At 38.0% G+C, this 17,301-nt stretch overlaps 1 protein-coding gene across 4 annotated transcripts in view; it reads left to right on the top strand.

The window, feature by feature from the left end:
- Positions 1-2,813, top strand: part of arhgap17a (Rho GTPase activating protein 17a) — a 35,506-nt gene extending 32,693 nt beyond the window's left edge. For 3 of the 4 annotated variants that reach the window (XM_023291054.3, XM_023291053.3, XM_023291056.3), the window contains one exon: positions 353-2,813. In XM_023291054.3, coding sequence (XP_023146822.2) covers positions 353-507 — 155 coding nt within the window. In that variant the 3' untranslated portion in view covers positions 508-2,813. The remainder of the gene's footprint in view (positions 1-352) is intronic. The other variant, XM_023291055.3, reaches the window with a different exon arrangement.
- The last annotated feature ends 14,488 nt before the right edge of the window (positions 2,814-17,301 follow it).

Genomic DNA, 17,301 nt, shown 5'->3' with positions numbered 1-17,301 from the left:
TGTTTCCCCACTCAGCCTCTGCTGCTGTTTAAAGCTGTGGAAAATATGACACAGTTTGACTGGCTGGCATCACTGCAGCAGCTTCAACTGTTCTCACAGAGCTGCACATGTTAGTGATTATGGACGTTGTTTATATAATGTGGGCATGAATGGTGTATTTATCTGTTCAGGATGTTTATGTAGTGAACGTCTGTGTGCATGAAATAATGATCCCTCGGAGTTGTTATCTCATTTCTCTCCTTTTATTTCAAGATTCTTTTGTTGCGGCTTCATAAAGACGCATTAATGATAGCTGTCAGTGTTTATCTTCACCGTCACTCATCTGTCCTCCGTCCTGTGTGTTGCTGTTTAGACCCGGCGATGTCTTTCAAGGGGATGAGTCGAGCATTTGTCCCTGAGCTCGTTGTAGATCAGCAGCCAGTGACTTCCTCCTCCTCTTCTTCCTCCTCCTCCTCCCTGCCTTCTCCCAAAGACTGTGACCTGGACACTGAGAGCACTGTCCTATAAGGAGGAGGAGATGAAGACACGCCCCCCCCCGGTCCAGGACTCCACCTCCTGTAGCCCATATCTGCAGCCCTCTACACAAACCTCTGCTTCTCCCCGTCCACCTCGTGTGAAGGACATCAAAGTGACATAATGCAGCTTCAGGCAGCCATCATGGAGGTCACACAGCTCTCTGTCAGCAACTCACACAACCCACTGAGTTCAATAGGTTTGTACCCAGAAAACATCAAGTTGATTCCAGCATCCAAGCTGCACATTTAGGTCAGGTTTTCTTTGTATTATATGTGTTTTATACCTTATGTCATAACTAGAGTTGAAGGCCAATTAATTGATCAGTGAGTAATTAAGAAGCATTCATTAGTTAATTCTAGAGCAACTCATTTGAGCTTCTCAAATGTGAATATTTTGTTTTCTCTAGTCTTTGGTGATGAGCACTTTTCACTATCTTATAGACCAAACACTGAAAATAACTGTTACTTGCAACCCCAGGCATAACCCAGGTGACCTGACATGAGAGGTCATCCTGAGACGTTGCATCCTCACATGGGGACGTTACATTTTGGGTTTTTCTGCACCTTATACTTTGTTCTGCTCCACTTTGACACTTTTTTGAACCATCTACTAGTAGCAAAAGTTCAAATGACTAATCGGTGTTTGAAAAAACGATGCTGTCAGTCTCTTTCAAAACACTCTACAGCTGAGATAAAATGCTTTTTATTTGAAATGGCACACACGTGGTGAATTTATTAAAAGAGGATATAATTTTCCCAAAAAATAACAAGGAGCAATTTGAAAAGCATACAAAATTAGCATTTAGTAGCAGTTGCTTAGCCTTCTTGACCTCCATGATGGTGCCTTGCGAGGTGACACGACCCCCTCACACACCCTCTCTCACACACACACACACACCTCCACTTGTGTTTCCATCCTGCACTGCCTCCCTAGCAGAACAAGCTCCAGACAATCATCCACAAAGCGCGGAGCTCGAGGGACGACCTACGCAGCGTTGGGTTGCCAAAATCCGGACTGATGAGACTCCTTTCCAATTCTGTGTGAGGTGTTTTGTGTTTTTTTTATGTGGAAAATGGCCTTAGAACAACAGGGAGATGTGGAGGGAACGGACACAGTCAGCAGGTGAAGTAGGAACCAAAACAGTTAAAGTGTAGCTGGTGACTGCAGGTTTCCAGTCGTCCACACTTGATTTAGCCTTTTTTTTGTATGGAAAACCCCCTATCCCCCTTTTTTTTCCTCACACTTGTATTTATTTACCACTTTAAAAAAAAAACACATTCCCTGTGGCTTGACGTAATTAATGCAGTCTTTAAATGCCTTATCGGTTCCTCACAGAACCACCAAACAAGCGTTATATATTTACTGTACATGGCTCTTTAGTAATACAGTATTTCAGCAGTGATGTTTCAGGGATGTGAGGAACGTGGTTTGACCCTCGTCGTATGGTTCTGTTCCACAGACATCGTGTATTTAAAACGTGTTTCGGTTGAGGTTTTGGAAGCAGAAGTAGCAGGGTGAACTTACCCTTCCCAGCCTGGACGCAGTCAGTATTTAGCCTTTCTGCTTCTCCATCTGTCTCCGGTGTTTGCAGAGGCATAAATACCTCGAGGCTGTGTGTGAGTGAATGTAGTGCGGAGACAGTTTTCTACCAGCCTCACCATCCTGAGCAGAAAGACGCAGAAACAGCTGATGTTGCACTTGAGTGCAGGCCAGACTCAGTGAGTGGTTTATAGTGAACTGGTTTTGAGGTTTTGTTTTTTTCCCCATCTTTCCCACTGAGCTGAGAGCACACGGCGCTGTGCAGTCTCAGTAGTGATGTGGTGTTAGATTTTTGCCAGGTCAAAAGGTGTTTTTTGTTTTTGTTTTTTTTTTTTTTTTTTTTTTTAAATGGCTTTGTTGTATTTTCTGTATTTGCTTCTTTTTCGGCCTGAGATGTATTGCAGAGTTTGGTTCGTCAAGAACTGACCCAACATGGTACCGGTGGAGAAAGTTTCGGATGCCGCAGTTGCCCTGAAAACGACTTCCGTTGCGTTTTTCAGAGACAATCAAAGCATTATCATCCCCTCCTTTCTCCGTCTTCGCTCCTGTACCTCGCTGCCTTACCCCTGTGCATCTAGAGAACTTGGGCTCGTGAAGACAAACAAATGCCATTAAAGTAGAAATGAAAATGCTGCATTTTTAAGCTCCATAGTTTTGTATGTATGCTGTCTGGTGAGCTCAAATACAGAATAAAACATGTAATATGAATGCTTGGTTATACCCCCTTTCCAAAGAAAATAAAGTATATGAAGAAACTATTTAAATCTACTCGTCTTTCATTATTAAAATCCATGAAAGCTCAAAGTGTTTGTGTAGAATTCATGACTCAACAGCACATAAAAATGTTATTGCAAGTCATTGATGAGTGCTGATTGCTAATTAGATGTATATGATTTGATCTTTTTCCTTAAACCAATAAAATGAAGTGAGGTCTGACGTTTTTCTGACTCTTCTTGTGAAACTAATTTCCTGCATTGTGTCATGTTGCATCTATGGAAAGCCATACAGGTCATAAAACACCTTTTTTTGTATTTTTTGGGTCCGTGTACGGATCTGGTAATTGGATTTTCCGTTCTGAAACGGGTAATGAAAAACAAAAAATAAGTGGTTATTTGATTTTCGTTTTAAAATACAAAAATCAAAATTGAAATACAAGGCGTTTTTCCTTTTCATGATCAAAAAGGGATATACGATTTTTTAAAAAAATGCTTTGATTTTTGTTTTATATTTAGAATAACAAGAAAGTAAAATCAGTAAGAGACAGAAACGAAAAAAGGTCCGTTTTTTCATTTTCTGAGACCGGAAGTGGTCATCAGCAAGTGTAGAGCCAAACTGAGTACGGTGCATAAACTGTATATACATTTTTTTTCGTTAGTTTTCATGGTCAAAATGAGAGATCAGGTGGCCGATCTTAAAATAAATCAATATTGATTTTTTTTTTATAGAGCGTTAAAGTTTTGCGAAGCCAGGGGGCGGGACTACTTGATTGACAGTCCGGTCTGGAATGATTGACAGGTCCTATGGAGGAGGAAGCAGAGACTCTGTTCTCCTCGTTTGGATTAATTCTGATATAATAACTGTTGGTGTATTTATCGGTGGAGCAGCAGAACATGTTCCACAGACAGTTTTCCTGCGCGTTGGCTTGTTTTAACCAGTTTTCTGCCTTCGGCTGATTCTACCAGCAGACACTGAAAGGACTCTGATAGTTCAGTAGGTAAATGTTTATTTTCGTATCGGTGCCGCTTTTAATGCACTTTATATGCAACTTTAGTGTCAGATATAATGTGTGCCATGCACTCCAGATGTTGGTGGAGTTTGTTTCAGTGTGTGTTGACCAGAGAAGAAAGTTAGCATAGTAAATATTAGCTTTAATGTTAGCGATGCTAACCGAGCTAGCTGCACAGTAGTAGCCTGATTAAAGCTAACGTAGCATCAAGCTAATGTGTTGAGTTTCATGTAAACAGCTGAAGTGTGTTGTGTTCCTGTAATGTGGTTCATTAAGTTCACAAAACTGTGGCTGGTTGACATTAATGTAACGTTCAGGAAACTTAAATGTGATTAAAACAGTAACGTTAATGTTGTAGTTGTCAGTAATCAGCTTTAATTTGACACTAAAACAGACTCTGATAGTTTTAAATGACACCAGTTTCATTAATTTGTTGAAAATTGTCTCATTTATTGTTGTGATGTTGCTGCTGATTCATTAAAACCAGATGATTCGTGTTGAAGATACGTTTAGTTCTAGTATCAGAAGCACAAGAAGGAAAATGGAAGTTTAGTTCTGCTACGTCAAAGATTTCAGGAATAAAATAACTAAATGAGTCTTTATGCCTCAAACTTTATTTTACAATAAAGAAATAATGAAATAATCACAGATAATAAAAATATAAATAGCAGAGAAAACCTGAGAGAATAATTTCCTGAAAAGTCTGTGAAGGAAAAGCAGCTTTTTATCCTGAAAGATCAGAATCAGGTCCAACATCTGCATCTAACAGCATCAAGTCAAAAGAAAAGAAAAAAGAAAATGACTTCTTTCTGATCACATCTGTTCCGCTGCTCACAGTCTGCTGTTGCTCACATTCTTCACATTTATAGTCCACTTTTAAAAGTTCAGCAGACAGGTGCTCTGCTTTGGAGTGTGACGATGTCGTCGGTGATGTGGAGAGGGAAGTTTCTGTTTCACCCACAGCATGCTTTAGGGTCGGACTTGATGTTTGAAATACTGATCGACAGCTCAGATGTAACTATCTGTAGTTCCGTTTTGATGGGTGTTAAACTTTCACTCCAAGCCGCCAGGAGCTGGGTCTTTAAAATAACCGCTGTCTCGTTACAGAGTGAAAGTAGCAGTTCCTCCTTAAGGTCAGAGATTGCGGCATCTGAGGGCCTCTTCAAAAGAAGATGTAGTTGATGAAGGCGTTCTGGAGCAGGACCAGAAAGACCACAACCAAGCAGCCTTGAGATCTTAGGCAGCGTCTCCCTCAGGTGGGTGTCAACGGTGTTCACAGTCAGGTCTGTGGTAACCCCGTCAAAAAACAAAACAGAAAAAAATCTAGATTATAAATCAACATGTAACCAAAGCACTCTGTGTTTAATGCCATAGTATAGGATGTAGTTCAGAAAATGTCAAAGTATAGTACACTTTTCAAGAATAACATAGTATGGCCTGTAGTTCATAGTATAGCTTGGCAAAAAAAAAACCAAACAGATTATTATGTGGTTCAAAAAGTGCAAAATGATAGGATGTTGCCTAAAATTGTCATGTATGATATGTGGTTCAAAAAGTGTCATAGTGCAGTATATTGTCAAGATAGTATGTTATTCAAGAAAACATCAGAGTATAATATGTCATCTAAAAAATGCCATAGAATAATATTTCATTGCACAAGTAAAAGTATAGTAATTTTTAAAACTGTTCAAATTCTTATAATATGTTGCTAAAAAACAACAAAAAAACACTAAAACAAAAAAAAGTCATAGTAATATGTCAATTTAAAAAGCCTATAGTATAGAGTGTCAACCAACAAACGTCATAGTATAGCATGTCGCTCTAAAAACGTCATAGTATAGCATGTCGCTCTAAAAACGCTATAGTATGGCCTTTGGTCCAAAAAACGTCATCGTATAGCATGTCGCTCTAAAATTGTCATAGTACAGCCTTTGGTCCAAAAAACGTCATAGCATAGCATGTCGTCCAGACAACATCATGGTATAGCATGTCGCTCTAAAAACATCATAGTATAGCATGTCACTCTAAAATTGTTGTAGTATAGCATGTAACTCTAAAAACGGCATAGTATAGCATGTCGCTCAAAAAACGTGATTGTATAGCACGTTGTTCAAAAAATGTCATTGTATAGCCTTTGGTCTGAGAACTTCATAGTATAGCATGTCGCCCAAAAAATGTCATAGTATAGCATGTCGCTCAAAAAACGTCATTGTATAGCATGTCGTTCAAAAAACATCATAGTATAGCATGTCGCTCAAAAAACGTCATAGTATAGCCTTTGGTTCAACAAACGTCGTAGTTTAGCGTGTCCCCCAAAAAACGGCATAGTATAGCCTTTGTTCTAAAAACGTCATAGTATAGCCTTTGGTTCAACAAACGTCGCAGTTTAGCGTGTCCCCCAAAAAATGGCATAGTATAGCCTTTGTTCTAAAAACGTGATAGTATAGCATGTCGCTCAAAAAAACATCATAGTATAGCCTTTGGTCCAACAAACATCATAGTTTAGCATGTCGCTCTAAAAACGTCATAGTATAGCATACCGTTCAACAAAATGTCATAGTATAGCATGTCGCCCAAAAAACGTCATAGTATAGCATATCGCTCAAAAAATGTCATAGTATAGCATGTCACCCAAAAAACGTCATAGTATAGCATGTCGCTCAAAAAACGTCATCGTATAGCATGTCACCCAAAAAACGTCATAGTATAGCATATGGCTCAAAAAACGTCATAGTATAGCATGTTGTCCAAAAAACTTCATCGTGTAGCATGTGGCTCTAAAAACGTCATAGTATAGCCTTTGGTTCAACAAACGTCATAGTTTAGCATGTCACCCAAAAAACGGCATAGTATAGCATGTCCCTCTAAAACGTCATAGTATAGCATGTCACCCAAAAAATGTCATAGTATAGCATGTGGCTCAAAAAACGTCATAGTATAGCATGTCACCCAAAAAATGTCATAGTATAGCATGTGGCTCAAAAAACGTCATAGTATAGCATGTCGCTCAACAAACGTCATTGTATAGCATGTCGTCCAAAAAACGTCATCGTGTAGCATGTCGCTTTAAAAACTTCATAGTATAGCATGTCGCCCAAAAAATGTCATAGTATAGCATGTGGCTCAAAAAACGTCATAAGGTAGCATGTCGCTCTAAAAATGTCATAGTCTTTGGTTCAACAAACGTCATAGTTTAGCGTGTCACCCAAAAAACGTCATCGTATAGCATGTCGCTCTAAAAACGTCATTGTATAGCATATCGTCCAAAAAACGTCATCGTATACCATATCGCTCAAAAAAAGTCATAGTATAGCATGTCGCTCTAAAAACATCATAGTATAGCATGTCGCTCAACAAACGTCATTGTATAGCATGTCGCCCAAAAAACATCATCGTATAGCATGTCGCTCTAAAAATGTCAGTGTAGCATGTCGCTCTAAAAACGTCATAGTGTAGCATGTCGCTCTAAAAACGTCATAGTATAGCATGTCACTCAAAAACGTCATAGTATAGCATGTGGCTCAACAAACGTCATTGTATAGCATGTCGTCGAAAAAACGTCATCGTGTAGCATGTCTCTCTAAAAACGTCATTGTATAGCATATCGCTCAAAAAATGTCATAGTATAGCATGTCACCCAAAAAACGTCATAGTATAGCATGTCACCCAAAAAACGTCATAGTATAGCATGTCGCTCAAAAAACGTCATCGTATAGCATGTCACCCAAAAAACGTCATAGTATAGCATATGGCTCAAAAAACGTCATAGTATAGCATGTCGTCCAAAAAACTTCATCGTGTAGCATGTGGCTCTAAAAACGTCATAGTATAGCCTTTGGTTCAACAAACGTCATAGTTTAGCGTGTCACCCAAAAAACGGCATAGTATAGCATGTCCCTCTAAAACGTCATAGTATAGCATGTCACCCAAAAAATGTCATAGTATAGCATGTGGCTCAAAAAACGTCATAGTATAGCATGTCACCCAAAAAATGTCATAGTATAGCATGTGGCTCAAAAAACGTCATAGTATAGCATGTCGCTCAACAAACGTCATTGTATAGCATGTCGTCCAAAAAACGTCATCGTGTAGTATGTCGCTTTAAAAACTTCATAGTATAGCATGTCGCCCAAAAAATGTCATAGTATAGCATGTGGCTCAAAAAACGTCATAATGTAGCATGTCGCTCTAAAAATGTCATAGTCTTTGGTTCAACAAACGTCATAGTTTAGCGTGTCACCCAAAAAACGTCATCGTATAGCATGTCGCTCTAAAAACGTCATTGTATAGCATATCGTCCAAAAAACGTCATCGTATACCATATCGCTCAAAAAAAGTCATAGTATAGCATGTCGCTCTAAAAACATCATAGTATAGCATGTCGCTCAACAAACGTCATCGTATAGCATGTCGCTCTAAAAATGTCAGTGTAGCATGTCGCTCTAAAAACGTCATAGTGTAGCATGTCGCTCTAAAAACGTCATAGTATAGCATGTCGCTCAAAAACGTCATAGTATAGCATGTGGCTCAACAAACGTCATTGTATAGCATGTCGTCGAAAAAACGTCATCGTGTAGCATGTCGCTCTAAAAACGTCATTGTATAGCATATCGTCCAAAAAACGTCATCGTATAGCATATCGCTCAAAAAAAGTCATAGTATAGCATGTCGCTCTAAAAACATCATAGTATAGCATGTCGCTCAACAAACGTCATTGTATAGCATGTCGCCCAAAAAACATCATCGTATAGCATGTCGCTCTAAAAATGTCAGAGTGTAGCATGTCGCTCTAAAAACGTCATAGTATAGCATGTCGCTCAAAAACGTCATAGTGTAGCATGTGGCTCAAAAAACGTCATAATGTAGCATGTCGCTCTAAAAATGTCATAGTCTTTGGTTCAACAAACGTCATAGTTTAGCGTGTCACCCAAAAAACGTCATCGTATAGCATGTCGCTCTAAAAACGTCATTGTATAGCATATCGTCCAAAAAACGTCATCGTATACCATATCGCTCAAAAAAAGTCATAGTATAGCATGTCGCTCTAAAAACATCATAGTATAGCATGTCGCTCAACAAACGTCATCGTATAGCATGTCGCTCTAAAAATGTCAGTGTAGCATGTCGCTCTAAAAACGTCATAGTGTAGCATGTCGCTCTAAAAACGTCATAGTATAGCATGTCGCTCAAAAACGTCATAGTATAGCATGTGGCTCAACAAACGTCATTGTATAGCATGTCGTCGAAAAAACGTCATCGTGTAGCATGTCGCTCTAAAAACGTCATTGTATAGCATATCGTCCAAAAAACGTCATCGTATAGCATATCGCTCAAAAAAAGTCATAGTATAGCATGTCGCTCTAAAAACATCATAGTATAGCATGTCGCTCAACAAACGTCATTGTATAGCATGTCGCCCAAAAAACATCATCGTATAGCATGTCGCTCTAAAAATGTCAGAGTGTAGCATGTCGCTCTAAAAACGTCATAGTATAGCATGTCGCTCAAAAACGTCATAGTATAACATGTCACCCAAAAAATGTCATAGTATAGCATGTGGCTCAAAAAACGTCATAGTATAGCATGTGGCTCAAAAAACGTCATAGTATAGCATGTCGCTCTAAAAACGTCATTGTATGGCATGTCGCCCAAAAAACATCATCGTATAGCATGTCGCTCTAAAAATGTCATAGTATAGCATGTCACCCAAAAAATGTCATAGTATAGCATGTGGCTCAAAAAACGTCATAGTATAGCATGTCGCTCAACAAACGTCATTGTATAGCATGTCGTCCAAAAAACGTCATCGTGTAGCATGTCGCTTTAAAAACTTCATAGTATAGCATGTCGCCCAAAAAACGTCATAGTATAGCATGTTGCTCAAAAAATGTCATAGTATAGCATGTGGCTCAAAAAACGTCATAATGTAGCATGTCGCTCTAAAAATGTCATAGTCTTTGGTTCAACAAACTTCATAGTTTAGGGTGTCACCCAAAAAACGTCATCGTATAGCATGTCGCTCTAAAAACGTCACTGTATAGCATGTCGCCCAAAAAACATCATCGTATAGCATGTCGCTCTAAAAATGTCAGAGTGTAGCATGTCGCTCTAAAAACGTCATAGTATAGCATGTCGCTCTAAAAACATCATCGTATAGCATGTCGCTCTAAAAACATCATCGTATAGCATGTCGCTCTAAAAATGTCAGAGTGTAGCATGTCGCTCTAAAAACGCCATAGTATAGCATGTCGCTCAAAAACGTCATAGTATAACATGTCACCCAAAAAATGTCATAGTATAGCATGTGGCTCAAAAAACGTCATAGTATAGCATGTGGCTCAAAAAACGTCATAGTATAGCATGTCGCTCAACAAAGGTCATTGTATAGCATGTCGCTCTAAAAATGTCATTGCCTTTGGTTCAACAAACGTCATAGTTTAGCGTGTCACCCAAAAAACGTCATCGTATAGCATGTCGCTCAAAAAAACGTCATAGTATTGCATGTCGCTCTAAAAACATCATAGTATAGCATGTCACTCTAAAAACGTCATTGTATGGCATGTCGCCCAAAAAACATCATCGTATAGCATGTCGCTCTAAAAATGTCATAGTATAGCATGTCACCCAAAAAATGTCATAGTATAGCATGTGGCTCAAAAAACGTCATAGTATAGCATGTCGCTCAACAAACGTCATTGTATATCATGTCGTCCAAAAAACGTCATTGTGTAGCATGTCGCTTTAAAAACTTCATAGTATAGCATGTCGCCCAAAAAACGTCATAGTATAGCATGTTGCTCAAAAAATGTCATAGTATAGCATGTGGCTCAAAAAACGTCATAATGTAGCATGTCGCTCTAAAAATGTCATAGTATAGCCTTTGGTTCAACAAACTTCATAGTTTAGCGTGTCACCCAAAAAACGTCATCGTATAGCATGTCGCTCTAAAAACGTCATTGTATAGCATGTCGCCCAAAAAACATCATCGTATAGCATGTCGCTCTAAAAATGTCAGAGTGTAGCATGTCGCTCTAAAAACGTCATAGTATAGCATGTCGCTCTAAAAACGTCATAGTATAGCATGTGGCTCAAAAAACGTCATAGTATAGCATGTGGCTCAAAAAACATCATAGTATAGCATGTCGCTCAACAAAGGTCTTTTTATAGCATGTCGCTCTAAAAATGTCATTGCCTTTGGTTCAACAAACGTCATAGTTTAGCGTGTGACCCAAAAAACGTCATCGTATAGCATGTCGCTCAAAAAAAAGTCATAGTATTGCATGTCGCTCTAAAAACATCATAGTATAGCATGTCGCTCTAAAAACGTCATTGTATAGCATGTCGCCCAAAAAACATCATCGTATAGCATGTCGCTCTAAAAATGTCAGAGTGTAGCATGTCGCTCTAAAAACGTCATAGTATAGCATGTCACCCAAAAAATGTCATAGTATAGCATGTGGCTCAAAAAACGTCATAGTATAGCATGTTGCTCAACAAACGTCATTGTATAGCATGTCGTCCAAAAAACGTCATCGTGTAGCATGTCGCTTTAAAAACTTCATAGTATAGCATGTCGCCCAAAAAACGTCATAGTATAGCATGTTGCTCAAAAAATGTCATAGCATGTGGCTCAAAAAACGTCATAATGTAGCATGTCGCTCTAAAAATGTCATAGCCTTTGGTTCAACAAACGTCATAGTTTAGCGTGTCACCCAAAAAACGTCATCGTATAGCATGTCGCTCTAAAAACGTCATTGTATAGCATGTCGCCCAAAAAACATCATCGTATAGCATGTCGCTCTAAAAATGTCAGTGTAGCATGTCGCTCTAAAAACATCATAGTATAGCATGTCGCTCTAAAAACATCGTATAGCATGTCGCTCTAAAAATGTCAGAGTGTAGCATGTCGCTCTAAAAACGTCATAGTATAGCACGTCGCCCAAACAACGTCATAGAATAGCATGTTGCCCAAAAAAACGTCATAGTATAGCATGTGGCTCTAAAAACGTCATAGTATAGCATGTCGCCCAAACAACGTCATTGAATAGCATGTTGCCCAAAAAAACGTCATAGTATAGCATGTGGCTCTAAAAACGTCATAGTATAGCATGTCGCCCAAACAACGTCATTGAATAGCATGTCGCTCAAAAAACGTCATCGTATAGCATGTCACCCAAAAAACGTCATAGTATAGCATATGGCTCAAAAAACGTCATAGTATAGCATGTCGTCCAAAAAACTTCATCGTGTAGCATGTCGCTCTAAAAATGTCATTGTATAGCATGTCGTCCAAAAAACGTCATAGTATAGCATGTCTCTCAAAAAGCATCATTGTGTAGCCTTTGGTCCACAAAACGTTGTTTTGTCCCGGCTGTCTGAAGTAGGTGAGGAGCAACACAAAAACAGTCCAAACGCTGGTTTCCAGAGGGTTAGACGAGTATTTATTTGAAAGAGGAAGTTTACAACAACACAACATGTGAGGGGTTTAAAAACAAATGGGTGTTAGTAAAATAAAAATAAATAAACAGAACTAAAAGTGAACTTCATGTTGACATTGATGGGCATTCCAACCAGGAACAAAGTAAAAGACAATCAATGCGAAAAAAACGTCTTCCTGTTCACCTCTTAAAACCCATAAACATACCGCAGTAGCACCCTAAACTAAACCTACCAATGGGTTCCCTGTTTTCCTTTCTGAACAATTCAAAGGTCCCTCTCTATCTCCCCACACAGATCCACCAACCACTGGAACACATCTCCAAAGTTCTGCCGGGCCAGCTCAGCTTCCCCTCAGAAGAAGTGCTGCCAGATGAAGGAGCCTTTTGAGAGGCAGCTGGCATCGTGATTGGACTGTACTTTGGTCTGTTCCAATCCAGCTTCAGCTCCAGAGACGGCAGGCGGGACGAGTCAACGGAGGCCTGGTGGATGAAGGCATGCAGCTGAGTACAATCCATAAAACAGCAGAGGAGGAGTGCAGTGGCCCAGGGCCAGAACACAGTAGCATCGTATGTCTCTTAGAAAACATCATAGTATAGCCTTTGGGATGAAAAAACGGCATATATACATCGCATATATTGTACAAATAAGTCAAAGGAAAGAGACATACATTGAAGAATTGTATTAATTCTGGGCTGACTGATTTACTGATTATCAGTATTTTATTTTTTACCGATTTACGGGAATAAATCAATTTAAAAATGGTGCTACTTTGGCTCTGAACCTTTATCTACCTGTGGTTGCTCTGTCTTCTGGAGTGATTTGATTGGTTATACGTCACAAATAAAACTCCTTTAACTTAACATCTGTAAACAAAACAAAAACGTATCAACAAAGTTTTCTGTTAAAGTTTGTGTTCTTGTAAGTTTAACTCCAAGATTATAAATACTTTCATTTACTGCAAATGAATATCTACTCCAAATGTCTCACTAATAATCATTATCAGCCTTAAAAACCCACAAAACACCCCTCTATACTCGACCACACTTAGTACAGGCCGGTTCCCCCTTCTATAAATCTGCTTGGAATCATCCACTTCCTGTTTGTCAAAGTGGCCTTCTACCTGGACAGGTTTTGTTGGAACTCATGCAACAAACATTTTGGGTAACTGCACTTTAATATGGATGGATGACACTGAATTAGAGTCTGTTTTCATGAGACTGAGTTAAGATGTGTAGCTCTGTCATTAAATAGTAAATTATTTCTCAGAATTCACAGAGAAAAGTCTGAAATGTTTGCTAGGTTAGCGTCCCACATGTTCTTTAGCTCAGCTAAAGCTAACTCTCTCCAACTTCTGGATCTCTTGAGTTGCTTGTTGTTAAAATATCTTGCTAGATTTGCTGAAGCTGAGAAAGTCTGAGATGTTTGTTCAAAATTAGCTCATTCTCACGTCTTATCTGAACTGTCTTCTTTTGTTTTAACTTTCCCTAAACTTAGGAGTTGATGACAGAGCAGCACATCCAGTCTCATTTATGTAGAGATTAAACTTCAGTGTTATTCATTGATGTTAAAGTGCAGTTTTTCAAATGTTTGTTGCACATGCTCCCGACCAAACCAGTCCAGGTGGAAGACGATGTGAAGAGAAAGCTCCAGAGGATGAATATCACACATTTACGCTGGAAATAAATGTCCTTTAATTAGACATTATCATGCAAATGATGTTCAAATATTTGTTGAGTCTTTTGTTGATGTTGGTTTCTAAATGTTTTTTGACACTCGGCCCCAAAGATTAAAACCTTCTACGGCTCACAAGCTGCAACAATTCACACATTATCAACTATCTTTCTGACTAAACTAAGATAAAAAGTGAAAAACTGCCTGATTCCTGCATCATGAATGTAAATCTTTTTGGTTTTTATGACATTAAACTTAATATATTTGGGTTTGACATTTTATAAACCAAAACAATAAATGAATTACTGGAGAAAACAATCAACAGATTAATGGACAAAGAAAATGTGTTTTCCAACATATATGGCTGAATTACTCCAACATTACAAGACATACAATTTTAATTCAATTTTATTTATATAACGCCAATTACAGGTCAAATTGTCTCAAGATGCTTTATATTTTTTTTGTCATATCTAAAATATGACAAAGTAAGAAATTAAAACCTCCAATCCAATTTATTATTTGTTTTTTAAGAGACTAATGGACAACTAAAATAACTTTCTAAACTAAAACTAATAAACATGAGGTCAAACAGAAGGAAGAGTTTTAAATACTGCAGTCCCACGACAAGAATAAAGTTTGTCAACAAAAACTAAATCTGCTGGTGGATTCCATTAAAGTCCTAATAAATGATATTGAAGTGTGATACTAAAGGTTTGTGGTGCTAAAAATGTCAAAGTAAAGATATCAAGTTGAACATCTGGATGGAGGTTGATAAAAGTTGACGTCCCTTAATTTCTCTGGACCTGACTCCATGGATTTTATGGATGGTGGTTAAAGACCTGCTCTTCTAGTCGTCTTCCTTCTAGTCGCTGTAAAAAGTCACTCCATCCTGGCCGACTTCAACACCTCTTCATGACAACTTGTTCTGCCTCCGACCTGGTGGAAACTCCAGAAACTCGGGGAAAACCTGTCGAGACTCGAAGAACTCGTGGACACTCGAAGAACTCGTCGGGCGGGGGAAGGTGTGGTGGGCAGTGGGGGGAGGTGGGGGAGTAGAGGGGGGAGGCCGCCACCCACCTCCCCGCCTACTCTCCGCCCTGACTCCACCCAGACTCCGCCTTGGCTCCACCCATGTGGTCACTTCGGAAACTACGATGTCAAAGGGACGACGAAATTATTTCTTTTTATCTGATCTGTAGCTCAGTGAGTTAAGGATTTGCCTATGGAGCTGCAGGTCGCCGGTTCAAGACCAGACACTTCTTAAATTTTCTCTAAATTCTGACAAAGACAAAGAAAGAAAAGAGCCGGTGGTGGGTCTTGAACCTGCGACCCTCCGCTCTGTAGGCTCTCCTCTTATCCCCCTGAGCTATTCACTCAGATACTAAATCTTCTTTTTTTTGCGCATTTATCATCTATTTTTTGTCATTTTCGAGTTTTTTTTTAACTCGAGTCTCGACTCGACCGTTTTTCTCAGGAGGTTGGACTTCAGCCCTTGAGCTGGAGGGTGGAACCCTCAGTTCCAAGACTTTCCAAAGCCTCCACACCTCCCGAGTCCTCAGGACCTGAGCTTTCACACAGTCTGAGGGCTGAAATTTTCTCAGTCCCACAGTAGTTCTCTGTTAGATTTAACTTTCAGACAGTCCAAGGGCTGATATCTTCTAAGTTCCTGAGTAGTTCTCTGTTAGTTTGAACCTTCAGACAGTCTGAGGACTGAAAACCTAAAACTTCTTGAGTACTTCTCTGTTAGTTTGAACCTTCAGACAGTCTGAGGACTGAAATCTTAAAAGTTTCTCAGTACTTCTCTGTTAGTTTGAACTTTCTGGTTAACAGAAGCCTTAAAACTTGTGACCATGAGTCTTGATTTCACATTTACACCATCAATCTGAGTTCTTCTCAGACCTTCACCTGTGGGTTTTTTAGAAATCCTGAACAAACTTTGATTCTCTTCACTGAACAGTAAAGTTTGTGGAGATCAGAAGGTAACATTAGTTTGATAAATGCCTTCAACTACTAGCAGACTTTATCTGGAAAGCAGTTTTCTTAAATGAGTTCTTAGTAAATCTGTCCACAATCAAACCAAGAACATATAAAGAGGAAATGTTTGAAGAAACAACTTGATGTTTTTATTTCAGACTAGAAAACACTTTAAGACCTTAATCTGTTTTTGCTCCTTTTGATCATTTTATTGTCTCTTCTGTTTAATTTGATCTTCTAAAGTCTAACTGGTGTCTTTTCAAATGTTTTGTCTTTAGTTTGATTCTTCTTAAATGTTTAGTTCTGCTCTTTTCTCTCCTCTTATTCTTTTCTAATCTCTGATTTGATTTCCAAATGTTTTGTCTTTTTAATGTTTAATTGTTTTTTCAAATGTTTTATCGGCTTGTTTGAAAAATTTCCTTTTCTTTCCCCGTTTAATTTTTCGATTAAGTCTTTAAGGTTTTTCTTTTTAAATGTTTTACCACCTTTTAATGTTTAATTTTCTTTTTAAAAGCTTCATTGTATTTTTGTGTTTAATTCCTATTTAAAGTTTTATTGTCTTTAAGATTTAATTTTCTAATTAAACATTTATTTTTTTAATTTAATGTTTTGTCTTTTTAAAGGTTTAATAATCTAAAACTAAATGTTTTGTATTTTTTTAATGTTTAATATTCTTCTTCTTTAATTGTATTTTTTAAATGTTTAATTATCTAAAATATTTGATCTTTAATGTTTAATATTGTTTAATTTCATAATGACATGTTTTGTATCTTCTAATTATCTAATTAAATATTTTGCCTGTTTAATATCATTTAATTGTATTTGATATTTAATTTTCTTTTTGAAAGTTTTATTGTATTAAATGTTTTTTCCTTTGATTTAATTGCTTTTTTCTTTAATGTAGTTGTTTCTTTAATTTTTTTTCTGTCAAGATTTTAATCCCAACCTTAAAAATGAAACAAACTCTTAAATCACAATGAAAATACTTCTGTTGTCACAATCATGAGTTAGTCAATTATTCAGTTTATCAATTCAACTTTATTTGTTGAGCACCTTTCACACAGATGACAAAACTAAACAAGCAAAGAGAAAAAACTATGCTAAAACTATGATTAAAACTCAAAAACATTTTTAAAAAAAAAGATTTAACATGGTAATAAAATCTGTTGTGTCCAGGGGATGGAGGGAGTTTATTGAAGTCTTCTTGGGCTCACATGGGAAATCATTTAAAATATAAACTTGATATTCAGTCTAAGGAAACTACAGAGCGACAGAAGAAGCAACTATATCTCCCGTTTTCTCCTTTAATGAGTCGACTCTTCTTGTGCTTTCAGACCAAAGAACTACAGACTCTTCACAACCTGCTCAAACTCTTGGTACAGGACCTCACCACACGGGTCAAGAAGGTTTCCATCTCATTTCTACTCTGAAGC

The sequence above is a fragment of the Amphiprion ocellaris genome, chromosome 18 (assembly GCF_022539595.1).
Source record: "Amphiprion ocellaris isolate individual 3 ecotype Okinawa chromosome 18, ASM2253959v1, whole genome shotgun sequence".
NCBI classification, from domain to species: domain Eukaryota; kingdom Metazoa; phylum Chordata; class Actinopteri; family Pomacentridae; genus Amphiprion; species Amphiprion ocellaris.
The sequence above is the reverse complement of the archived record's forward strand: the minus strand, read 5'-3'. Positions and strand labels throughout refer to the sequence as shown.